We start from the raw sequence: 27,143 nt of genomic DNA, 5'->3' as shown, positions 1-27,143 counted from the left end.
TCTGTCCAATGGCCAGCTTCACACATCCGTCCACATCAAACCCACTAACAAGCAACAGTACCTCCATTATGACAGCTGCCAACCATATAAAACGGCCCCTTCCCTACAGCTTAGGTCTTCGTGGCAAACTAATCTGCTCCAGTCCTCAATCCCTGAACCATTACACCAATAACCTGAAAACAGCGTTCACATCCTGCAACTACCCTCACAACCTAGTACAGAAGCAAATAGGTAGAGCCACTTCCTCATCCCCTCAAACCCAGAACCTCTCACAGAAGAACCCCAAAAGTGCCCCACTTGTGACAGGATACTTTCTGGGACTGGATCAGACTCTGAATGTGGTTCTCCAGCAGGAATACAACGTTCTCAAATCCTGCCCTGGAATAAGATCCATGCTTCATGAAATCCTCCCCACTCCACCAAGAGTGTCTTTCCGCCGTCCACCTAACCTTCGTAACCTCTCGGTTCATCCCTATGAAATTCCCAAACCACCTTCCCTACCCTCTGCCTCCTACCCTTGTAACCGCCCCCGGTGTAAAACCTGTCCCATGCACCCTCCCACCACCACCTACTCCAGTCTTGTAACCCGGAAGGTGTACACGAGCAAAAGCAGAGCCACATGTGAAAGCAGACGCGTGATTTACCAACTGACATGCCTACACTGTGAAGCCTCCTATGTGGGAATGACCAGCAACAAACTGTCCATTCACATGAACGGACAAAGGCAGACAGTGTTTGTTGGTAATGAGTATCCCCCTGTGTCTAAACATGCCTTGGTGCACGGCCAGCACATCTTGGCACAGTGTTACACCGTCCGGGTTATCTGGATACTTCCCACTGACACCAACCTATCAGAACTCCGGAGATGGGAACTTGCCCTTCAATATATTCTCTTTTCCTGTTACCCACCAGGCCTCAACCTCCGCTAATTTCAAGTTGCCGCCCCTCGTACCTCACCTGTCATTCAACATCTTTGCCTCTGTACTTCTGCCTTGACTGTCATCTCTGCCCAACCTCTTTGCATTTACATAAGTCTGCCTGTGTCTGTATATGTGCGGATGGATGTGTGTGTTAAGTCTTTCCGCTCCCGGGATTGGAATGACTCCTTACCCTCCCCCATAAAACCCACATCCTTTTGTCTTTCCCTCTCCTTCCCTCTTTCCTGATGAGGCAACCATGGATTGCGAAAGCTTGAAATTTGTGTGTGTGTTTGTGCGTTTTTTATTGTGTCTATCAACATACCATCGCTTTCTCATTTGGTAAGTTAAAGCATCTTTGTTTTTTATATACACTCCTGCAAAATGGAAAAAAGAACACATTGACACCGGTGTGTCAGACCCACCATACTTGCTCCGGACACTGCGAGAGGGCTGTACAAGCAATGATCACACGCATGGCACAGCGGACACACCAGGAACCGCGGTGTTGGCCGTCGAATGGCGCTAGCTGCGCAGCATTTGTGCACCGCCGCCGTCAGTGTCAGCCAGTTTGCCGTGGCATACGGAGCTCCATCGCAGTCTTTAACACTGGTAGCATGCCGCGACAGCATGGACGTGAACCGTATGTGCAGTTGACGGACTTTGAGCGAGGGCGTATAGTGGGCATGCGGGAGGCCGGGTGGACGTACCGCCGAATTGCTCAACACGTGGGGCGTGAGGTCTCCACAGTACATCGATGTTGTCGCCAGTGGTCGGCGGAAGGTGCACGTGCCCGTCGACCTGGGATCGGACCGCAACGACGCACGGATGCACGCCAAGACCGTAGGATCCTACGCAGTGCCGTAGGGGACCGCACCGTCACTTCCCAGCAAATTAGGGACACTGTTGCTCCTGGGGTATCGGCGAGGACCATTCGCAACCGTCTCCATGAAGCTGGGCTACGGTCCCGCACACCGTTAGGCCGTCTTCCGCTCACGCCCCAACATCGTGCAGCCCGCCTCCAGTGGTGTCGCGACAGGCGTGAATGGAGGGACGAATGGAGACGTGTCGTCTTCAGCGATGAGAGTCGCTTCTTCCTTGGTGCCAATGATGGTCGTATGCGTGTTTGGCGCCGTGCAGGTGAGCGCCACAATCAGGACTGCATACGACCGAGGCACACAGGGCCAACACCCGGCATCATGGTGTGGGGAGCGATCTCCTACACTGGCCGTACACCACTGGTGATCGTCGAGGGGACACTGAATAGTGCACGGTACATCCAAACCGTCATCGAACCCATCGTTCTACCATTCCTAGACCGGCAAGGGAACTTGCTGTTCCAACAGGACAATGCACGTCCGCATGTATCCCGTGCCACCTAACGTGCTATAGAAGGTGTAAGTCAACTACCCTGGCCAGCAAGATCTCCGGATCTGTCCCCCATTGAGCATGTTTGGGACTGGATGAAGCTTCGTCTCACGCGGTCTGCACGTCCAGCACGAACGCTGGTCCAACTGAGGCGCCAGGTGGAAATGGCATGGCAAGCCGTTCCACAGGACTACATCCAGCATCTCTACGATCGTCTCCATGGGAGAATAGCAGCCTGCATTGCTGCGAAAGGTGGATATACACTGTACTAGTGCCGACATTGTGCATGCTCTGTTGCCTGTGTCTATGTGCCTGTGGTTCTGTCAGTGTGATCATGTGATGTATCTGACCCCAGGAATGTGTCAATAAAGTTTCCCCTTCCTGGGACAATGAATTCACGGTGTTCTTATTTCAATTTCCAGGAGTGTATATAGTAAATGTGTCAAACGTTTAGACAAAGCTGTTTGACAGGCTTATTGTGCTAGTTAAAGGTAAACTGACTAAGGACATTCGCCTTAGGCATAAATCTGGGAGTAAAGTTATGGAGGACCTCATTACTATGGAGTTTTCTGGTTGGAAAGTGCGTTCTTCGTCAAAAGGGTCAACAGATTATTTTGTAAATGATAACGACTTTTAGTGGAACTGCAGATTGATGGGCATTAAATTTACGGCATGCATTCACAGGTATTCTTGTAAGTGTATCGACTATACCATCAAATGGAATATGTGCAAGCACATACATAGTGTGTGCCAGATTCAGTTAAAGCAGCAGTCTTCTGAACACCCAGGAAATAGTAAAATTATACTTATTGGGAGTGAAGATATTTCTGTTGTAGATGAGAAAACAGAAATACTAGCTGAGGGAACGAAAAATAGTAGTAATGATTCTGTCTCTTTGTCAGTCCAAAGAAGGGAACTTATCGCAGAGTTTTCTGGTACTGTATCTGAACGGACCTCAAATGACTTGGAAATTGCTAAAAAAATGTTATCATCGCTAAAGTCAACTGTAGCTGTCAGAATGTTGCAGCAAAAACAAGCACCAATGCAAAAAGAAAGGAAACAACCACAAAAGATTTTACTTCAACGTAGACTGTACTCTACAAAGAAAAACAATAGGAGTAATAATATATCTCTGGTGCTACCAAATTCAGAAGAATCCAGTTTAATCAAATTATCTCTACTGGCAGACAAAGAAGATGCACTTGTGGAAAAAGGTATGTTACTGGTGCCCCCCCCCCCAACAAGATACATCCCTACAACAAAAAATACTTATAATTAAGAGCACTGGTAAAATTTTACCTATGACTCAAGTGGTATAGTGTGCTGGTGTTGGCCATGATCAACCGTGAAGTAAATAATTAACGCTGTTCCTGTTCTCTGGTTGTCAGGTTCTTGTATGTATCCTTGTTCGCTCAGTAATTTAATTATCCTTGTAAAGCAAACATTTAGAATAAGTAATTACAAGAAACAAAATATACTGAATAAATCAACAGTTGTTGCTAACATCGCAGCACCATGCCGATTGAGCCGTAAGTAAAATTTAACCAGTGCTCTATTATCTGTTAATGTCAGCAGTGTAAAATAGTATTGTGCTTGCAGGTTCAGCTGTTAAAAAGCCACCAACAATAAGAAAGACGAGGGTGTAGCAGGTCCATTCCTCATTACAGCATCATTTAACGATAAAATAAACACATAATTGTAGCAAGCAACAAAGTTCGTCAAGACAGATATTCATTAAACTAAGTGCTACAAATTACAAAAATATCAGTGGATCTTCACAACGTGTGAATGTTTCAGTACGATAAGCACTCGCGTATTCAAAATATGGGCCACATTATGTTTCCCTCCCCTTTTTCACAAATATAACTGCAGTGACAAAATACACCATTCCACTTATAAAAACGCAATGAAACATTTCACTAGTATAGTTGAGAAATCGTCAAAAAGCTGTTGCCAAACAGACATTTTGTCTTCTTCTCCTGAATAATCGTACAACTAAAACACTGTCAGTGCAAGGAAAACAGGTATTCACTGATGATGCGTAATTTTGTTGCTCGTAAAAGGAGTTGTCAACACGTTTCACCTGGCCGCATGCAAAAACGGTAACTATCGCACTAATATAAGGAATTTTGCAATAACTACGTTAACTGTATCTCTACATATGTAAAGGCAATATGACAAGACTTTTTATTGTTAAAATTAATGCTGGATTTCAGTTATAAACGAGAAAAACAATAACTATCTCAAAAGAGTAGAGAGTATGCAGTATAAAAGAGAGAAACAGTAACTATCTCAAAAGATTGGAGTGTGTGCAATCTATGTTATTGAAGATGGCATGTAAACACCAAAGATGAAAATATCCACGCCAAGTTCATCCGAAGCGAAGCAATCCTATTGGCTCTAGCTACCTTGAAATGCTATTGGTTGATCTCTTTTCGAGCTGAGCTGTCTCTAACGGCAAGCAGAAACTTGGCAGGGCGAAAACAAAGATTTTGACGATAGAATCTAAAGTGAGGGAAGTCACATCTAGTCTGAGAAACAAAATTCAATCTGTAAGAAAAGAACTGGTCACGGACAGAGAAAAATGCAAAGTGTTTTGTTAATATTAACAGACAAATAGATACAGTTTGTGTAAATCTGAAAGTTATGGCTGTAGATCTTGAAAGTAGAGTAGATTCGAAACTAACTGTTGTGAATGATAAAGTGGAAACAGTCAGTGACACTGTAAAACCCCACAAGGTTGAAACTAAGATAAACATTAGTGAACTAAAAAGTACAATATCAGAATTAAATGATATAGCTAACAAAAATTTTTCTTTGAGTACGTGAATCTTATTATTCAATATTCCAGTTAAGAACTTTTCTATTGAAAGTAGTTTGCATCCTGTTGACTATATGCAGATTCGTAAGGGCAACAGTAGCCCAATATGAGTAAAAGTTCGAAAATGAAGTTTGTAAAAAAATTCTTGGAGGGGGGGATCTTTGTCATGGGCCAATCAAATTTTTTCTATGGACATGTCTTATGCAGAATTTGAAATGGAGTTCCTAAAATGGCTCTGGTCTGAAACTGAACAAGCCATGAGAGTTCCTGAATGGACCAAATTATAGGCAAACACAGTTTCGTAAAAATCAATTGAAGAAACTTGTACATTTGAGTAAATCCTTTGATGAGCTCACACAGATTGATGCTTTAAAGAGATCCTGATGTGCAATGGGACCTAGTTTATGGACCAGATAACAACATTGACTTATTTCTAAACTACGTGGACAAACTAGACAGAATCATAGACAAAGTGCGGTAGCCACATAACTATTTCAATCTCACACAAGAGATGTGTAGGAATCATAGTTGGGGAAATACTAATTTTAACAGAGGGGAAAACAGTACCTGTAGGCCTAACGACAATAGTTTTCATCATAGGGAACAAAATCATCACAATAATAATTTCCATTCAAGGGAAAACTATAATTTCCAATCAAGAGGAAAACTGGTTGTAATGATGAGACATAGAAAGTAATTGACTTAGTTGAATTTTATGAGTGGACAGAAACTTGTAGTTTGTCAGAGGACCAGCAGGTTAACAATTTACATGATTTAAGAATTGAAGCACTGATGAGGGAACCAGGTTAGCAAATTGTTGACACTGCTTTAATGAGCAAAGAATTAAATACACTTAGATGTGAAAGCAGTGTTGTAAGTTTTCAGGAGAGAGGAGTTGATGATCTGCACTGTTATGGTATAAGGGGGAATGCAGTAGACATCAAATCATTTTTGGAGAATAGAAAGCACTGTGTAGAAAAAAGCAAAAAGTGAAAAATAATATTAAAAGTGTCTCTTCAAATTTTGAAATATGGGGTTCCTCAAGAATTCGTCCTTCATCCAGTACTTTTCATTCTGTATGTTAATGATATGACCAAAACAGTATCTGATAGTGTGGTCATGTATGCATGACACTTCATTTGTTGCTATCAGTTCTACAACAGATGACCTGCAAGAGAAGGCTTCACTAAATATGAAAAGTGGAAACAATTATTTCAGGGAAAACAATCTCTTTATAAATGGAGAAAAAACAACTTACTTGAAGATTCACGCAAACAAAATACGCACTATGCGCAACTTACGTGTGAGGCTTGGAGATCTAGAACCAAAGGGGACAGACAGCTAAAAATTTCTAGGTGTAACAGTGGATAGATATAAGATATGGAAGAATCACATAAATAACATTTGCAGCAAAATAGGTTCAAGCATATTTATGATGATAAAAATGTCAAAGTTAGTAAATAGACACATTCTATAAATAATGTACTATGGACTAGTCCATTCACACCTCTCATGTGGCATCCTGGTTTCAGGAAATGCTGCCTATGTGCGCACACAAAAGAGAAAACCATATCATGCATTCCAAAAGTATCACCTAGAGAACCAACCCTGCTGAAATAAAGTCAGGGAGTGAGTGTGAGTGTGTGTGTGTGTGTGTGTGTGTGTGTGTGTGTGTGTAACAATTATCTACTTAAAAAATCTAACTGTACTGCATTGCTAAATAGAAAATATCATGAACATAATACAAGAGGAAAAAAGACTATAATATAGAAGGAAGTATGCTAAAAGTAACAGACAAAGAACCTGTAAATGCTGACCGCATACTGTACAACAGTTTACCACAATGTATAAAGATGATAGAAAGTATGTCTCTTTTAAAGAAAATAATCAATATTTGCCCTTACAGTGTTAAAGAATATCTTCGAATAAAAAATTAAATAGTGTGTCAGTATACATTGCAAAGGGAAACTGTAACAAATTTAAAGCTGTATATAGAATCATTTCCAAGATATATGAAATAATATTTCGGGTCAAACCCAGACGCTGCTGTCTTCTACTTTTCCTCCACACACACACACACACACACACACTCTATCTTTTTGTAACTAGCAGATATATGTAATAGATTATAAATGCAATCATACCTTAATTGGTATACAAGTATATCACTGCATTTCGCTATGTATATGTAAGTTTTATGTAAACATGACGTGTCCAACATCATTGTAAGAAATGATCCACAGACAAAGAACAAGAACAGAAAAAACGGGGTCAAATACTTTGCACAGGAGAAAAACAGTGCCCCCTATCCATTTGAATGATTTTTTAGTCGGAGGCAGACAGAAGAGGAAGCACAGAAGATGAATGGGAATGGAGCCTCCTGTAACTTGAAAAGGAACAACACAGAAGCAAAACCACCACACTATGTAGCAATTAAGTTTCAAAGCCCAAAGTTAATTGCAAATTTGTCAGTGCTTCATCAAAATGTGCAGTCACTGACAAAGTGAGTGAACAACCCACAGTATCTGAATCCTCCTCACTGGAATTAGGTTTTCTGAACTGAGTAGATGGGAGTTGTTCTTGCGACACATTCTTCGTTCCCATAATCTGTCCAGTCTCAACCTCCGTTATCCCTCTGCCCCAAACTCAACACTTTCACTATGCCCAAGATCCTAACTTCATTCACACTGTACTCTCATGTCCTTACCTCACAGTCACCCCCGTTTTCTGTTGTTACCCTCCACCAATCCACTCACCCATACCTCTACTGTTCGTTGAATCTTCTTTACTCCCAAATTATTTAAATTTGGAGAACAGTTGCCTACAGTGATAGCATACTGCATAAATATTCTATTGGGTTTCTACAGGGTTGGAAACAGCAGTCCCGTTCCTTGGCCCGCGTGGTCCTCCAATCCAAGGTCTCCCATTCATAAGGGGTTTGCAGATTTCACTCAGATATTTTAGCCATAGGCTATGATTTTTAATAATAGTGAAAAACAAGCTCAACTTTAAATACTTTTATGGTTTTCAGGTCTAACACGACAAGCAATTTCAAGTGGTCATTTTAAGAAACATATTAGACAGCAGCTAAAAGTAAATTACAATGTTGATGCGATGAATGAATGGAGCGCAATTCAGACCAAGTACGAGCCTGAAATGTTCGCAAAACACAGAGTTATCGTGGACCCCAACAAATAACGTCAACAGTGAGCGGATTTTATCTTGCTATAATAAAGTTGTTACAGACAACAATACAGACATATGTAGACTACTTTCTTTTGACCAGGAAAAATATATATTTTAAAAAAATCAGCTCTCAAATACCAGTTTACTTACTTTTCTCGAAAATACTGATATAACAGTAGCAGATAATGAAGTAATTGGCAACTGCAAGATGTTACATACACTAACAACAGGGAGTAATCAGATTCTATTAAATCTAGAAATCTACTCATTTCCACAAAATAGAAGCTAATTTTGCCAAAAACAGATGCTAATTTCGCAAAATACGGTAAAACTCCATTTTTACGTTCCTGGATTTTATGTTTTCCTGCTTTTTACATTCATTTTTGTTGGTCCCACCAGGAGCCACTCAGTACATTTCTTTCCTGTCATTAACAATTCCATGTGATAACATTTCCAGCATTTTTTGTTTCTCTTGATGTTATCATAAACTTTAACATTGAATTTCATACGCATTTCTGCAAAAAGTGCATTGTTTTCTGGCTCAAAGCCAGTTGGAATAAAGCAGAAAACACAGACTACATGCAAAGGTACTGATCATGTAACATAGTATAGCGCAGATTTTTATTGTCAGTGCATTGGGTCATGATCGCCCCTGTTATAAGTTTGCAGTGTTTTGAAGTGTGGAAAAGTGTGCCGAGTCCCTGCCTTAATGATAATCACAATCTGATGATAGTGACTCTGCCAGCAACCTTCCTCCCATTCACTGTGTTGTATTACAACAGCTTTAATTCAATTTCACAGTCATTTATACATATAAACACCAATTTTGAAGACAGTCATCTCTATAATGGGCTCCCACGAATCACTGTTACTTCTGCGGAAAATATGCTAATCTGTGCCAGGTGCACAGTCTTAGGTTGGTACAACGTAAACATTCCTCCTCAAGATGCTCTGTAATGTGATTACAATTATTGCCCTCTTTTTCACCCAGGACGTTCCTGAACAGGGTGACCACCATGTTGGTAACAAGCTGTAGATTTCATTCCTCCTGTTCTCTGTTTACAAATGCTGGCAATGTTAGTATTTTAACCAATATTGTGTTCATAGTTTTATTTACCATAATTTTATAGTGATTATCAATAATAAGTCTCACTTTAGAACCTGAGTATCATCATAATGTGGTTTCACACATGAGTAGAGTTAACTGCTATTAGAAAGAAACAAAAATAATTATTTCAGATATTTTTTTTAAAAAAATAGGCAAACTTTAAATTGTGTTAATTTCACATTTTGAACACTGTAAAGACAATAACAGTAAGAGTAATTTATTTGTTATTGCTTGCTGTGTTTCCTATACTCTCTTGTATTTTACACTTTCCTGCATTTTACACTTTTTTGGGTCAGTCCACTAAAAGTATAAAAAGGGGCTTTTACTGTATAGATGCTACATTTTATGTCTCCATTGATAAGTTTGTGCAGTGGCTACATAAAAACAAACCAATCTAAAATAAACTGTTTACCTTTTTCTATTACAAAACAACTCAGAAAGTGAGTGAGTGCAACATCATCAGATCACTAGTAACACATTTGGACCAGTAACTCAAAAGCGATGCACAATTTAACATTGCGATAGAAAGATGTCTTTGTCTTTGGGGCTTCTTTGGTCGATATATGGAGTTGAGTGGAGGTCAACATGGTGAGTGGAGTTGAGGATAGTAGGCTGAGTGAGATAACGTAATCGTCTCAATTTAGGAAAGTAATACAAGTGCTAAGCAAATACGAAGAAAAGCTAAGTGTGTATCAATCATTTTGTATTCAGCATTTAGACAGAGTTGAGGCAGGCAAGCCGAGTGGAACAATGCAAATGCCAGGAGCTATAAAAATAGCTGGAGTGTTAAATATAATAAAAGGAGAAAGACATCTATGTGTACTGTACATTTTTGAGCAGAATTAAGTCCTCAGTGCAATAAAAAGTTTTGATTTAACTTTTTTTCTTATAGTTTATGACTCCAATTATCAAAGTAGTATGAGTGACATGATGCACAGTACTTGCTCCCCCACACCAGTACCTTACAACAACCAGAGAAGTTTTGCACCAAACTGTCACAAGTGGTTTACCTAATATGCAAATTAAAAATTACCAATAAGGAACAGATTCTGTCTTCATATATTCATCCTCACTTAACATGCAGATATTTAGCAAGGGACCAATTTTCCGGTGCAAAAAAGGGGAAAGGGGAGATTATATATATATATATATATATATATATATATATATATAAAAAGAAAGATGATGAGACTTACCAAACAAAAGCGCTGGCAGGTCGATAGACACACAGACAAACACAAACATACACACATGTCTGTGTGTCTATCGACCTGCCAGCGCTTTTGTTTGGTAAGTCTCATCATCTTTCTTTTTAAATATATTTTTCCCACGTGGAACGTTTCCCTCTATTATATATATATATATATATATATATATATATATATATATATATATATATATATAGCTTCACCATAGCCACACTTCAAGCCAAGCTTCATGGCAGCAACAGTTCAAAAACTACAAATCCTAACAGGACCTTCCATTTGTATTAAAGCCCATTTACTCTCAATGACAAAGCAGTCAGAGACTAACTTGAAGAAATGATGTTCACAATAACAGTTATGTTTCTGACATAGAATTTCCTAAAGCAAATATGTAATTTTTAAATCGAAATCTAAATGTAATCTGTAGTTTTCATTGTAAAATCTCATAATCAAACCTGCATAGTAAGTGCCGTCATCAAAACTCAATGTGTGTGATCTGTGGTACATGAATGAATAAATTACCTACCAAGAACATGCTTATATCATGCTACATGTCTGGTAAACCCCAATGGCCCAACATTTACATTAAAAACTTTCAGTCTAACCAGCTAATGGACAGAATACTGAAAGGAAGAACATATGAAACACTATTCACAGAGCTAAGGAGCTAACCAAAACATTACAGGTCTTCATTTTTCTCATATGAGTGGGTTAGACCCAAACTCTTCATATGAAACTGTGTAGTACAATGTGCTTAGAGGCAATAAAAAGTAATTAATGTAATCTGTTGTTCAGATAGTGTGACAAAACAATTTGAAGAACAATGCAGAGATCCTGAAGTAGTCCTCAGTTCATATGTAACTTTAGTTACAGAACATACATGTATGGTCAGCTAAGGAACATAAAAACTCCTGTTGTTATTAAGCTGTTATCACAAAACAGGAAACTCAACAGACCCACATTGTGACTTCAGTGTTTCATATTTTCTCTACTAAATACTAATAAATGGTTTGCCTTATATATCACAGACTAGCAGTGGAGAAATAGGCAACCCATCAAATCCTTATACTATCTGGCCCATTATTTTGTAAAGATGATATAAACTGTACATTTCACAATGTGGTCAAGAGAGACCTTTACAAATTAAGTACTATAACATGATTGCAGACTCATTTGCAGAATTTATGTCTTTAACTGACAAACTATCTGGCTCAATGGAGCAGTAGTAAAGTGCCAGACTGCAGATCCAAATGTCTCAGCCTCAATCCCTGGTCACTCCTAAGATTTGTATCTGTCATCTTTAGCAATGTTTCTTGATATGAAAAATGACAAGTTCCAACATGGTGTGGAATACAGATTTACATGTAGCTCCCTCTACAATCATCTGGTTGTAGAAGAGGAAGGGTATGACGTACTTACACCGACAGGACCATGCGTAGTAAGCACTGTGGTATACAAACCAATCTTATGATTGGTAACAGTTTTAACTTTACTTTTGAGACCAAAACATACACTGTCTTTCTTCTTGCTGCAAGGAAGTAAATCTCCGGAGTCTCAACAGAGAACAGGTTACCTTTCATTCTCTGTCTACTCCTGCACCTTTCTGATGGCTAACATATCTTGAAGTGACATCTAGACATATGTCTGCGAACTGTAGACTACACACCAGCAAAAGGTTATTTCTTGTAGTTTTCATACCAGTGCACCTGCTCTTGTGACAAGGAGGGCCGAGACAAAGACAGAGCTTTGCTGAAGTGATTGTGCTTCACATGACTAGCATCCATTCCTTCATCAGTTAGAGCCCACAAAGCAGCCTGAAAAAAAAGAAAAAAATAATGCTCTGTAATTAGGTAAGAATCACTTCAAACATCAGTAATGGATGGGATGGAATGAGCCAAAATGTCAAGGATAAGAGATGGAGGGACAGGGCACATAAAGGTATAGGAAATTGTTGCATTCCACTGTGTATCACTCTCTTCCTGTTCTGCTACCTCTAACACACCCCTTTCGGACTTTGTCAGATCATTTGGGGAGGGGGTAGTCCACTACACACAATATGAAATACTAGTACTGAAAGCTTTGATGTTATTCACTTCTGCACCTGTATGGTAAGCACATTAGTACTAAGGACAGTCACATAGGACTCCACTTCAAAGGAGATACGAGAAGCCAGGACAACAGGAAATATCTACACATACATCTATACTCCACCTAATGGCGTATGGGGAAGGGTACCTTTGTACCGCCGTCACATTCCCTTTTCCTATTCTACTCATGCATGGTTTGCAGGAGGAACAATTGCAGTGTTCCATGTGACCTCTAATATTACTGGCCTTATTCTTTTGTGATATATCTGTAGAAGAAATAGAATGTGCACTGTCAGAACTACCAGCAAACCGCACTGTGATGCAGAATGCCTCTCTTGAAGTGACTGCCACCGGAGTTCGCCGACCCATCAGCAATGCTTTCACACTTACTACATGAATGCATAACAAAAAGTGTTGCTCTTCTTTGGATCCTCTCTATTTCCTCTGTCAATCAGGATCAGATATGTATTCCAGACAGATAAGCAATATTGAAGCTCAGTACAGCCGATAGATAACACAAAACAGAACAGAAAATTTACATTCCTAGCTTTCGGAACTTGCACTCCAACACATCCTTTCACCCCGCCATCCCCCTGGACTGAACCTACGTTAACCAACCTCACTCCCATTTACTCTTCAGTCTTCTTCTTTTTCCCTCTCCTCTTTACCCATTCATGCATCTTTTCATCCTACATAGTTGTGTTTATCTTTATACTATATACCTCTTTACTTCTGTGTGAACCCTCTTTGGTTTGAAGCTGGCACAGTACTTAACAGTAGAATATCTTTGGCTTCCCTCTGACAACCATGCCTCCATCCTTGCTACCCTCCCTGTTTACCTTTCCCTGTTGCTTCATAGCCTGGGTTGTGAGTAACTGAATCCACTTTCCCTTCTTCCCTTTTTTCCCCTCTCTCCTCCCTGAAGAAGGAACAAAGTTCCGAAACCTAGGAATGTAAATTTTGTGTTCTGTTTTGTGTTATCTATCGGCTGTACCGAGCTGAGGTAAGTACTGGCCAGTCCCTCTATCTCTTTGTTAGTATTTGTTTCACATCTTTATATGAGATTTTCCACGTCTGTACACTGTCACTGCATACGATCTTGGTATCATGCAAAAAACCAAGGACCCACTAGCACCAGCCATAGGAGGCCCAAAAACTCTGAGGACAGCTTTAACATCAGTCATAACTGGCCGTACAATAAACAAACATTATTGTGATCTCGACTGTCATTTTAATCACAATATTCAAGTATTGGTTGAATGAAGATTTTGTAAGCTACCTCCTTAGTGAGTGGGCTACATTTACAGAGGATTCTTCCAGGGAATTTCAATCTGGCATCTGCCATGATAAGCTTTATGTAGATGTTTCATTTTGTATTGCTCTGTAGACATACACCTACATGTTTTATGGGCTAATATAACAATGAAAATGATCAATTTTTGACAAAGTAAATTAATTAGATAGATAGAAAATCCACTTACCATGCGGCGGCACAACACACTCATAAAAGAGGGTTACAATTACACAAGCTTTCAGAGCCAGTAGCTCCTCCTTCAGGCAGAAGGGCTGAAGGGGAAGGAAGATGGATGAAAGAAAAGGACTGGAGAGGTCTAGGAAAAGGAGTAGATTTCTGGAAAGTCACCCAGAACCACGGATTAGGGGAGACTTACCAGACAAGATGAGAAGAAAGACTGATTGTTGGGGACTGCATTGGACGAGATTTGAAAACCTGAGAGCTTAAATATGCAAGGCGGGGTAATATGCAATATAGAGATTACTGCTTAACATCTTGCAAGAGTTAATAAGAGTAAAAAGCTAAGTGCATTGTACATAACAGATGTGGGAGGGGGCAGTGAAAAAAGGACAGGTAAGACATTGAAAGATGTAGAATACTAAAACAGAGTGAAGAAAAGAGTAGTTACTACGAAGAAATGCTGAAATGGAAGAAATTAGCATAAATTAAGGCCAGATGAGTGGCAAGAACGAAGGTCACGTTGTAGTACTAGTTCCCACCTGCAGAGTTCTGAGAAACTGGTGTCTGGGGGAAGAATCTAGATGGCATGTGTGGTGAAACAGGCACCGGGGTCACGATTGTCGTGTTGTACAGCATGCTCTGTAACAGGATATTGTGAGTTGCCAGTATACACCCTCTGACTATGCCCATTCATCCTAACTGGTAATTTAGTGGTTGTCATGCTGATGTAAAAGACTGAACAATGTTCACAAAACAGCTGGTATATGACATTGTTTCACAGGTTGCTTTCCCTTTGATAGTATATGTTTTGCCAGTTACAGTGTTGGTAAATGTGCTGGTAGAAGGGTGCATAGGGTAAGTCTCGCAGTGGAGACAGTCACTGTGGTAGGACCCATAGGTTAGGGAGATGGGTGCAGGAGCAGCATAGCGTTTGACAATAATATTGCGGAGATTGTGAGGGCAAATAAAAGCTGTTCTAGGTGTCGTGGGCAAAATCTCAGACAGAATGGATCTCACTTCACTTCAGGGCATGACTTTAGCAAGTCATGGCCTTATCGAAGTAGTTGATTAATACATTCCAGACCAGGATAATACTGTGTGACCAGTAGGGTGTTCCAAAGCTGTTTTTTGGAGGAAGCAGCAGTACCAGGATTGGATGTGATGACCAGGGAAATTTGCTTTTGAACTAGGCTGGTGGGGCGCTGAGGTGAGAATGGTGGGGTATTGCTGTAAACAGTCTCCATCCCCATCGAAACAAATGTGTTTGCCTCGAATGCCAAGGCTGTGTAGGAGCAAACATTTGACATGGAAAGGATGGCAACTTCAAAATGTAAGTACTGTTGTTTGTTAGTAGGTTTAATGTGGACAGAAGTATGTAGCTGGACTCCGGTGAGGACGAGATCAACATCAAGGATGCTTGGGATTTGGAATATGACCAAGTGAAATTTAATTGGGAGGAGGAATTCAGAGATTCCAAAGAATTTTAAAAGGTCAGCCTCACCATGAGTCCACTTGGTTAAGTGTATCTAAACCAAACCATGGGATGAAGACTTATGGATCCCAGGACAGCCCCCTCCAAATGACCCTCAATTTATGTTAATTTCTTCCATCTTTGCATTTCTTCATAATAACTAGTCTTTTCTTCGCTACGTTTTAGTTTTCTACATATTTCATTGCCATACCCATCTGTTTTTCATTGACCCCTCCCACCTCTGTTACATACAATGCACTTAGCTTTTCACTCTTATTAACTCACGCAAGATGTTTAAGCAGAAATCTCTATCTTGCATATTACCCTGTCTTCCACCTTTCAGCTCTTAGGTTTTCAAATCTCATCCAGTGCAGTTCCCAACAATCAGTCTCTCCTCCTCATCCTGTCCAATAAGTCTTCACTGACCCACATTCTGGGAGACTTTCCCGAAATCTACCCCTTTTCCTAGGTCTCTCCAGTCCTACCCCTTCACCCCTCTGCCTTCCCCTTCAACCTTTCTACCTGAAGAACCAGACACTGGCTCCGAAAGCTTCCCTAACTATAATCTTCTTTTATGTGTGTGTTGCGCTGGGGGAGGGGGGGGGGGGGGGGAACCAGACAGCGAGGTCATCGGTATCTTCGGATTAGGGAAGGACAGGGAAGAAAGTTGGCTGTGCCCTTTCAAAGGAACCATCCCGGCATTTGCCTGGAACGATTTAGGGTAATCACGGAAAACCAAAATCAGGATAGCAGGATGCGGGATATGCGTGTGTTCTGCTGCTGCTTGGGCGAGTACACTTTTTTTTAATCTATCCAATTAATTCATATATTTTATGGATGTGACTGCTTCAAGTGATTATTCTGCAATCACATAATTATTGTAATAATGGGTCTCTTACATTTGCTTGCACAGGGGCTGAACTTTCACTGCCTGTGTCACATGTTAATCCTCTCCAGGTCCTCTGCATTTTGTTACAATTTTCTAGCATTGCAACTTCTCTGTGCACAACAGCACCACCCGCAACAAGCCTCATAGAATCTCAGATGTCATCCATGACGTCATTTATACATATTGCTTAGGTATATTGCGAAAAGTAATGATCCTGTAACATTCTTGTGAGATACTCCCAAAGTTACTTTCATGTGGGTAAATTTCTCTCACTTTGAATGTTCTGCTGTGTTCTGTTAGCCAGGAATGTTTAAATTCATTTACACAGCTGGCCTGATATCCCGTACACTCATATTTTGTTAATTAGACAGCAGCACTGTTATACTGAATGCCTTCCAGAAGTCAAGGAACACGGCATCGACCTGCATGCCAATACCTACTGCTTTCCGGATCTCGTGGAAGAATGGAACAAGCTACATTTCACAAAATCGTTGTTTTAAGAGGCCAATTCGATCCTACAAAGGAGATTTTCAGTCTTCACCAACTCATAGCATGCGAGTATAAAACGGGTTATAAAATTTTACAACAGGCCAGTGTCAGATATAGTCCTGTAGTTTTGTGCATCTGTTTGCTGTCCATTCTTAAAAACGGGAATGACCTGCCCTTTTTTCCAATCATTACGAATTCTTTGCTCTTCCAACGACCTATGGTGTACTGCTGTAAAGAGGGGGAGCAAGCTCTTCCACATACTCAACAGAGAACCGTACTGGTATTCCACTAGGTCCAGTGACCACTCTTCTGTTGAGCAATTTTGGTTGCTTTTCTATCCCAGGGTCACCTATTTACTACCTGTCTTTTTGACATTCGTGCAACAATTTAAAGGAGGAGTTACTGCATTATCTTCATCAGTGAAACACTTGAAAAAAGACATTTAGTATTTCAGCCTATAATTATCCTCTGTTTTAGTGTCATCTTGGTCACAGAGTGTCTGGGCACATTGCTTTTATTTGTTTAATGATTTAACATAAAACCAGAATTTCTTAAGATTTTCTGTCAAATTACAGACAGAATTTTACTTTAGAATTTGTTGAAGCTTCACACACATGCCTCTCCTTACACTAATTTTTGCTTTGTTTGGTTTTTGTCTGTCTGTGAGTCTTAGGCTACATTTGAATTTGCAATGAAGTTCACTTTGCTTTTGTAGCAACTTTCTAGCATGGCTGTGAAACCATGGCATGTTTTCAGCCCTCACAATTTTGTCTGGTACATACCTGACTTGGGAGTACTGCACAATGCTTTCGAACTTTGTCCACTGATGTGTGTAGAGCATCTTATTTATTCATAATGTCAAAGTTGAATATTATGACTGTCCTTGATATCATAAATGATGATCAGCTTTTCTGAATTGTAAGCTTCCGATATTTGCAGCCCGTAACTCCAAAAAAGTAAAACCAATAACTCAAGACGTCAATAAACGCACTTCCATAGACACTGTGACTGTCATTTCAAATCAGGAGACTTAAGTCGCCTAGGAGGCAGGGCAGAAATTGATTTCCCCTTCCTTCAATGTATCTTCCAGTACTGTTACAAGGGAAGTCAAGTTACTCACCAAATTACTATGAACTAGGTATGTATCGAATGAAAGAACCGCGTCAGACAAAACGTACAGGTTTACGTGAAACTGAAAGAAATTGAAAAATCACTCAGTGATGTTAAGAATTGTATAAGAACAAAATTTTCATTTGTTTTTTCTTAAAGCAGGGCTGGTTAAAATCAGAACAGATTAACATTGTTCTTGCAGGTGTTTTGCCAGAACTGGTGGAAATATTCGTTAAAAGTATTTCCTGAAAAATGGGTTTCTTAATTCAGTGTTTTACTGTACTTGTTAACTCATTATGTAAAATGTTTAATTTATTTTTACTTATGACCTTCTAATGCCATGGTGTGAATTTTTATCAAATTCGTTTCATACATTACCTCCTTACACAAAACAGCCAAGTCTGCCCCACTGTAAAGGTCAGTGGCAGCTGCAACTGATGACAGGTCAACACAGGGAGCGAGAGGCATGTGCGCCGTATGCACGCGAAGTATTTCCAGACGGGCATGCTCGTTTGGTGCAGACACATACACCAAGCGGTCCAATCGTCCCGGCCTCAACAGGGCATCATCAAGCAAATCCGGCCTATTTGTTGCTGCCAGTACAATCACACCAGCTACCTGCAAGATTTGTAGAACTTAAGCATACTCAAGACGAAACTGCATGTGCCTCCAAGTGCTTGTATTAATATCTACAGACATTATAGTAAAATATTAAGTTAGCACTACTAACATCAAGCACACCTTTCAAACAACAACTGTGCCTAAGCTTACCTGCTTCTATGCTATAACAACTCCTTACATCAGTAATGTCACAAGTATTTTTAATTCCTTTTTTTTATTGCGCTGTTTTTCTCAAGTTACATGGAACCATTTGAGCCTAATTCAATCACACAACATCTAACTCAGCCTATTCACATAATGCTGATAAAAGGAAAATTTCAGGAATTGAAGAAGACATGGCAAATTTGCATTATTATATTAACATAAAATATGTAAGAAAGTATGGTGAAGGCATCTAAGCTTTTGTAGTTCTTTTTATGAGAGTCCACATTGCAAACCACAAATCCAATGAACCCACCCAAGCACAGGAACGAAAAAATTTAGACAGGCTCTAATAATGGCTGACACAAAATTTGTGACCAGATACCATAGATCATTCTGTTAATCTTTTGCTATGCAAAAAACATTATTTCTGAATGCACCCCAGTTACACCAAAATACGGTGCTATTACATAAAAAATAAAAAGCTTTTGTATTACAGTGTCATTGTATGCAAGAATAATTCCAAAGTGAAGACATCATCAGTCAAATTTCTGCACAAGATTCTGAATGTGATTCTTAAAAGAAACATTTTCATGTACCATCAGTCTTACAAATTTAAAATTTGAAATCAGTACCTAAAAATAATTTCCTGTTTCTTCATTAATCACTGCAGCTCCTGAATATACCAAAGTTCTGAAGGCATCCACAATCTTACACCTTACAAGGAATTTGCGCATGTCATGATTTGACTTTAATGTTTCCATAAAATTTGTTTTGCGCATGTAAGCATAAGCTACATAAAAGAAGAATGGTTTCAAAAACAAATATTTTAGCTACATAATTTATCAGCAAGGAAAACTTCGTAAAAAGAAAATGACACAGTCTTAGAGACTAAGTGACTGACATATTCCTTTATTTCTTATAATTCTTTATGACACAATCAAATAAGCACTTCACAATGCCACAACAGGTTTTGATCAACCAGTGGTCATTTTCAAACTAAAGGCAAATGAGGCAAGTGGTTTCTGCTGTGTTGTTAACAATAGTCAAAAGCAACTTGTAAACAAGGTATTCATGTTTGTGTAATTTCTGAAGTAAATTTTTTTAACATGAACATCAATTCTGCAAAGATAGAATAATTAGAATAGGAAAGTTTATGGCACAAGTGCTCCCTTAGAAGACACAGTCATGTCAATCAACTATCTTGTCAAAAAGTCACCACGTGTGGCCATATAATTGAGTGAATGCATGGGTATGGAAAATTTTAACTGAAGATAACATTTAATGATTCAAAGAGTTACGAACCAGCTGAAGTGGAAGCTTGGGGAGTGTAAGTTATTGTTTAAAATATTCATAAAGAAGGTACGGTGCAATAGTGTCTAGTTTGCCACACATAATATGGGGTGCAAGACTGATGCAACAAAATGCCAAAATGGTGGAGGGAAGGAGCAGTTCATGGCACTCTGATTAACTTTGTGAAATGAACAATTATCCTCTGAACAAAATCAAAAATTTACAAGTGTATCATCCTATAATATCAAATGGGGTTACTAGCAGGGACAGGCAGCAAGATCTGCAAAGAATTCATGACACTATTACATCAGATGGTGATGATAGTATATCTGAAATGCTGCTGCTTGCCTCGGTTAGATACTAAAAATTAGTTCTACCCCTACATTAATGTCAATATTCTGCAAACCATTGAAGTGTATGGTAATGAGGGACTTCCTACTGTGCTATGTATTAGGGCTGCTTCCCTCCCATTTGCATATGAAGTATGGGAAGAATGACTAAGTGGCTCAGTGCTCACTGTTATTAGGCTAGTCTGGTGTTTGTGGTCACTATGGGAACACCACCTAAGCACTTATCTTATGGTCATAAATTCATCACCACTGGAAGTCAGTTATTGAAACTTTGTAAATAGACTTTTACTGGACAGTTAGTATCTAATTTCAAGTGTGTGCCAATTTTGAGCTTTCAGCATTTCCACGAGGTTCTTCCTCAGGTCAAATGAACCTGTCATCATTAGTGCTGACCTTCTTATAAACATTCAATACCCCTGGTTGGTCCTATTTGGTATGGGTCTCATACATTTAGGCCAAATTCTAGCTTAGGTCACACAAAAATTTTATATGCAATACCTTTTGTATACTGACAATTTTCCTAGCATCCTAAAATGGAATCAATGTCTGCCACCTGCTTCAACTATTGTATCTCCACGAATCAAGTTGGCTAATTCAAACTATGACACACTGACACTGCAGCCATAGGATACTAAATTCTTGCATTTTGCAAAGTTTTACATTTCAGATCATTTTAAGCAAGTCGCCAATCTTTGCATCACTATGTTATCATGCTTTTTTCAGGCAGTATTTCAAGGTAACTATCATAAGCATAAAAGACTGAGGCTATTACTACTGACATTGTCTGCCAGGTTCCTAATATGCTACATCATCATTAAGGGTCCCAACACACTTCCCACACTTCCTCAGGGTAAACATGACATTACTGCTGTACCTGTTGACTCATCATTCAGGATAATATACTGTATCCTCTGTACCAAAAAAATCCTCAATCCAATCAAAACTTTTGCTTGGTACTGCATGTGATGGGGCTCAGGAAATATTTCAAGATTCTACAACAGATGTATACCAAAGATCTGGGCTGCAATTTTGAGTGTTGCTTCTGCTGACCACCTCAAACAATGGAAAATCCAGGATGAAATAATGACAATATTTTTTTAAAGGAGATACTGTTACTCACCATACAGAGGAGCTGTTGAGTCACAGACCGGAACAACAAAAAGAAGTAGGAAACACACACGTGGCCACTGACTCTGGCCCAAAGCTCAAATGTATAGCAATCTTCTTTGCTGTGCTTGTCTGCAACTCAACATCTGCTGACCTGACAGATGAGTGTGACTTTTGCTTTCTCCCAACTACTGGCCACAGTTTTTCTTTTTAAGAAATTTTCTGTATATTTTGGTTAGTGGAGGAACTAAATCTCAGCATTTCTGCTTTCACTTCTATACTTTCAATTTCAATTCCTGTTCATTCACAAGTGTCTGAAAATTAAATTTGGTGCCACACACAGCCTTTGCAAACAATTACACTTTCTTCGTATTTTCTGAGAGGACTTTTGATAAGATTTTGCAACAGCAGTGACTGTAAGCTTCATGCACTGCCCTTTTGACAGTCTTAACATGTTTCATTTAGCATCTCCCTATCTATATCCTATGTTTCATTTTACACCTTGGGAAGTCTCTTTACAGAGACTATGTACCATGGTTGGTCTCTGCCATTATGAACTGTTCTACTACATACTTCTCAATCTGGTACATGGTGAATTATTCTTCTAAACAGTTCCTCCAAATGCTCCTGCTCAGAGCAATATAATTCTAATTTTTCCTTGAGATGCGACACTGCCATCTTTATCTAGTTGGCTGAATATGTAAATCTGTTCACTTGTTTTATTCATCCTTCGTACTTCAGTAATTATTTCTGTTGCCAGTTCAGTTCAGCACTGATTTAGTTGTCCGATCAACCTATCAGATCTTCAGTATTTTCCAGAGCAGCATTATAAGTCCTAAAATACCCCTGCAAACAATGACGTAATAAACCCCTGGCATATAACATAACACAGCATGTGGAGTACTTTCAAGAGAAATAACTAAGTTACTTATGTGGTTAAGAGTCCACTGTGGCCTTCATGGGACTGGAGTGGCTGACAAGTTAGCAAAAGAAACAATAACCATGGGCGTTCAGCAATAAGATAAGGTTCCATACTCAGATTTCATAATCCAAGTCAAGGAAGTGTTAAGAAACAAATGCGACTGAATGGAAAAGACTTAGTGCTACTAGAGGACATCATCACAGTGAATTATAACTATATGTATCTCCATTCCACTACTGTATTAATGACTCATACTTCACTGATTATATGTGACCGTACTTTACTGACTATATGTAACAATGTCAGGACTAAAAGTCAATCAGGGACACTACCAACAAGAACCACATCAAACAGAGGTATGACTTGCCACACTAGTGTGGAGAGCAAGATGACATTAACCACACTGCTCCCCTGTCTGTGATAAATATAGGCAACTGACTTCCTGCATCATCAGTTTCTGAAGTAGAGGAACAAAGGACCTCACAGCATCACAAAGCTTCTCTCTACTATGGATGTCAGCATCTTCAAACTATTATCTACCTTCCTTGCTGCAGAGGGTGTGGAGATATGACAGTAGGAGGCTCACACAATCATCTCAAAAATTCTCAAAAACCTAATCATAAAAAGGGCAACATTAAGAATTTTGATGGGACTGTACATGACTGAGAAAGAGTGCGGCTGCAGCATGACAATTTTGTGAATAAATGCTCAACATAATGAGCCCAGATTCGAGGGCAATGGGGCAAGGAATATAATTCAAATACTCTGAAGTGAAAGAGAGAAGATAATTCAACTGAACTGTGTGTTTTTATTATTTTGCTTTTTTAATCACCATTATGTATTCACGGGCATAAGGAAAATGAGCAACATCATAATGCCCAGTTTGACTTATTTGCTTTGTATTCCATATGATAAAGTTTCTGGAGAAACTGACTCTCCTCAGCCATCATTAATTGTGTACATGTGGTGCATGATGGCCTCTTCTCATAAAGCAAAGCTTCCCCTTTCACATTATGAATGTGGGACTGCTACTTACTTTTGTTTGAGAACCTTGAGTGTCCAAAGGTCCACCAATACCATCCATTTCCAGTAGAAAGGCAGACAACACTCTCTCCTGGACACCCCTCTCTCTTCCCTGGCGGCTTCCGACGAGAGCATCTGGTGACACATTTTCGAGACAAAATATCTATTAATAAGCAAAAGTTACAGGACCTAATGGCTACTGAGATAATATGGTAACCATAAAAGGGCACAGAAAATTACTTCAAAATTACAAGGAAACACAGCGGCTGATTAGTATTTACTTTCAGGAGATATCGTTCCAATTTCCAGTGACAGGTGGAACTGCGCATAGCTGAAGCTGTGTTTCTGTTACTAGTAGAAAATAGTCAATTTTCATAGAGTAAAGTGATTGTATGAAGCATATTTTGTAAGTAAGTTTGTTCTTTTATATCTCGTTTATCCAGGCAACTGAAGATTTGGTGATCTGGGGTTTTTACCACTTAAAAAAGCACCATGCCTAGTAAACTGTATTCTGCCAATAGTAAATATTGTCTAATATCAAAAAGTACTTGTGATAAGTAGCCACCAGCAGTTACATTTCATTGTAAATTAGACTACCTGAGTACCCGACACTGTCCTGGTACATATTTACTTCAATCCTACTAGTACAGCTCCTCCTCCCCTCCCCTCCCCCCCCCCTCCCTCTCTCTCTCTCTCTCTCTCTCTCTCTCTCTCTCTCTCTCTCTCTCTCTCTATCCATCTCCACTTTTCTTTCTATGACCACCTTCCATTTCTCTGTCTTCCATCCCTCATATCTCTTGAACTGAGTATCATAAATAGATATAATTTTGCAGGTACATTCAGTGATAACATCATCTGCAAAATGTGCCACAAAACAGTTAGTAGTACGAAGAAATAAATTAAAAGTCATGTCTGGTGCTAAAGCGAACAGTCAAAATATAGTAAATGATAAACTTTCTTCCTTTCATCATAATGTGGGGGAGTGTCAATAAAAAAAGATCTGTAAAGATTTGAAATTATGTGTAAAGTTTATTTCAAGTCACTCAGTGCTCTTGTTCTCAAATACTTGATTAAAATCCATGTATTTATGCACTGTGGCCTAACACGTATAAATATATTTTTTTTCCGTAATCCAATTTTGATGCAATATGGTCCATACGGTGCCCTCGTCATGATGAAGTTATCAGTGAAAATCCTATAAAAAAACTGTCTACTGGTTTTAAATGATCGGCAGGTCTGGCAGATAAAGTTTTAATAAGACTTTCAATCACAATATCTTTTTTTTTTCTCTGTGATCTGATTTTGATAAACTAAAGCCTATACAGTGTCCCAAACTACACTCAAGTTACCTGCGAAAACCCGACAACAGGTGATCTAGTAGTTTAGGAGATCAGCATATTCAAAGATAGATAGATATGATGGTTTTACAGATTCATTATTAATATATATAAGTTAATTAACAGTTAAGTGAGTACTGAGTTCTTGTTTTAAGCAGAAATGATTAACTTTTTCATTATAACATGCACCTGAACGTGGACGTTGCTGTATGGTACATAGAGTGGGAGTGGTATGTGTAGATTGTGAGCTGGAATTCCACTGGGGCAACTGTAGTGTGGAACTGAATAGGGAATTCAATGAGGCTCTCCCATGGAAGTGTAGGCTCTGCAAAAGAGATGAGAAACACTAAACAGGAAGCAAATATTTGTGCCCTTCAGGCTGAAGTAGATCACGCAAAATTTGAACTAGATAGGCTGAAGGGGAAAATGATTGTGGGATCATCACACAATGAAAGATCCCTGTGGTTCAAGGTGTCAGAAAGCACCTTTTTTGGTTTGAATTTAGGCTCAGGCAACCCTACTGTGAAAGAAGTTAATTTAACAGAAGAGTCCCACAAAATGCTTAAGGATGTACAAAAAAGTAAGGTTAGGTTATTTCATCACAATATTAGAGGATTGAGTAAGAAGCATTGAGTAAGAAGCATAGAAATTTTAGAAAGCTCTGAAAAGATAGACATCATGAGCTTATCTGAGTACTATATAACTACACGGTTAAAGAAGTTAAATATAAAAGATTACCCTCATGCAGGTCTAACAGGGAAAAGGAGGAGTTGTTGCATATATTAAGATGGAAAAAAGTTCAAAAAGATTGATGCAAGTGGATCTTTTAGTGGTCAGCACATAGAAGTATGTGCCACTGAAAAATATTTCACTTTGAGTTTTGACTGTGTACAGATTCCAACTCTCAAATTTTGAACTACACTCCTGGAAATTGAAATAAGAACACCGTGAATTCATTGTCCCAGGAAGGGGAAACTTTATTGACACATTCCTGGGGTCAGATACATCACATGATCACACTGACAGAACCACAGGCACATAGACACAGGCAACAGAGCATGCACAATGTTGGCACTAGTACAGTGTATATCCACCTTTCGCAGCAATGCAGGCTGCTATTCTCCCATGGAGACGATCGTAGAGATGCTGGATGTAGTTCTGTGGAACGGCTTGCAATGCCATTTCCACCTGGCGCCTCAGTTGGACCAGCGTTCGTGCTGGACGTGCAGACCGCGTGAGATGACGCTTCATCCAGTCCCAAACATGCTCAATGGGGGACAGATCCGGAGATCTTGCTGGCCAGGGTAGTTGACTTACACCTTCTAGAGCACGTTGGGTGGCACGGGATACATGCGGACGTGCATTGTCCTGTTGGAACAGCAAGTTCCCTTGCCGGTCTAGGAATGGTAGAACGATGGGTTCGATGACGGTTTGGATGTACCGTGCACTATTCAGTGTCCCCTCGACGATCACCAGTGGTGTACGGCCAGTGTAGGAGATCGCTCCCCACACCATGATGCCGGGTGTTGGCCCTGTGTGCCTCGGTCGTATGCAGTCCTGATTGTGGCGCTCACCTGCACGGCGCCAAACATGCATACGACCATCATTGGCACCAAGGCAGAAGCGACTCTCATCGCTGAAGACGACACGTCTCCATTCGTCCCTCCATTCACGCCTGTCGCGACACCAGTGGAGGCGGGCTGCACGATGTTGGGACGTGAGCGGAAGACGGCCTAACGGTAGTCCAGCTTCATGGAGACGGTTGCGAATGGTCCTCACCGATACCCCAGGAGCAACAGTGTCCCTAATTTGCTAGGAAGTGGCGGTGCGGTCCCCTACGGCACTGCGTAGGATCCTACGGTCTTGGCGTGCATCCGTGCGTCGCTGCGGTCCGGTCCCAGGTCGACGGGCACGTGCACCTTCCGCCGACCACTGGCGACAACATCGATGTACTGTGGAGACCTCACGCCCCACGTGTTGAGCAATTCGGCGGTACGTCCACCCGGCCTCCCGCATGCCCACTATACGCCCTCGCTCAAAGTCCGTCAACTGCACATACGGTTCACGTCCACGCTGTCGCGGCATGCTACCAGTGTTAAAGACTGCGATGGAGCTCCGTATGCCACGGCAAACTGGCTGACACTGATGGCGGCGGTGCACAAATGCTGCGCAGCTAGCGCCATTCGACGGCCAACACCGCGGTTCCTGGTGTGTCCGCTGTGCC

The 27,143-nt window shown here is 40.1% G+C and overlaps 1 protein-coding gene across 1 annotated transcript in view; it reads right to left on the bottom strand.

Moving 5' to 3' along the window:
* Positions 1-10,792: 10,792 nt before the first annotated feature.
* Positions 10,793-27,143, bottom strand: part of LOC126093772 (spermatogenesis-associated protein 5-like protein 1) — a 90,529-nt gene continuing 74,178 nt past the window's right edge. The window contains exons 7-9 of the mRNA XM_049908745.1: positions 23,596-23,717; positions 18,504-18,743; positions 10,793-12,419 (exon numbers count right to left, since the gene is read on the bottom strand). Coding sequence (XP_049764702.1) covers positions 12,282-12,419; positions 18,504-18,743; positions 23,596-23,717 — 500 coding nt within the window. The 3' untranslated portion in view covers positions 10,793-12,281. The remainder of the gene's footprint in view (positions 12,420-18,503; positions 18,744-23,595; positions 23,718-27,143) is intronic.

This window comes from Schistocerca cancellata, chromosome 1, assembly GCF_023864275.1.
Source record: "Schistocerca cancellata isolate TAMUIC-IGC-003103 chromosome 1, iqSchCanc2.1, whole genome shotgun sequence".
Classification (NCBI taxonomy): Eukaryota; Metazoa; Arthropoda; class Insecta; order Orthoptera; family Acrididae; genus Schistocerca; species Schistocerca cancellata.
The sequence above is the reverse complement of the archived record's forward strand: the minus strand, read 5'-3'. Positions and strand labels throughout refer to the sequence as shown.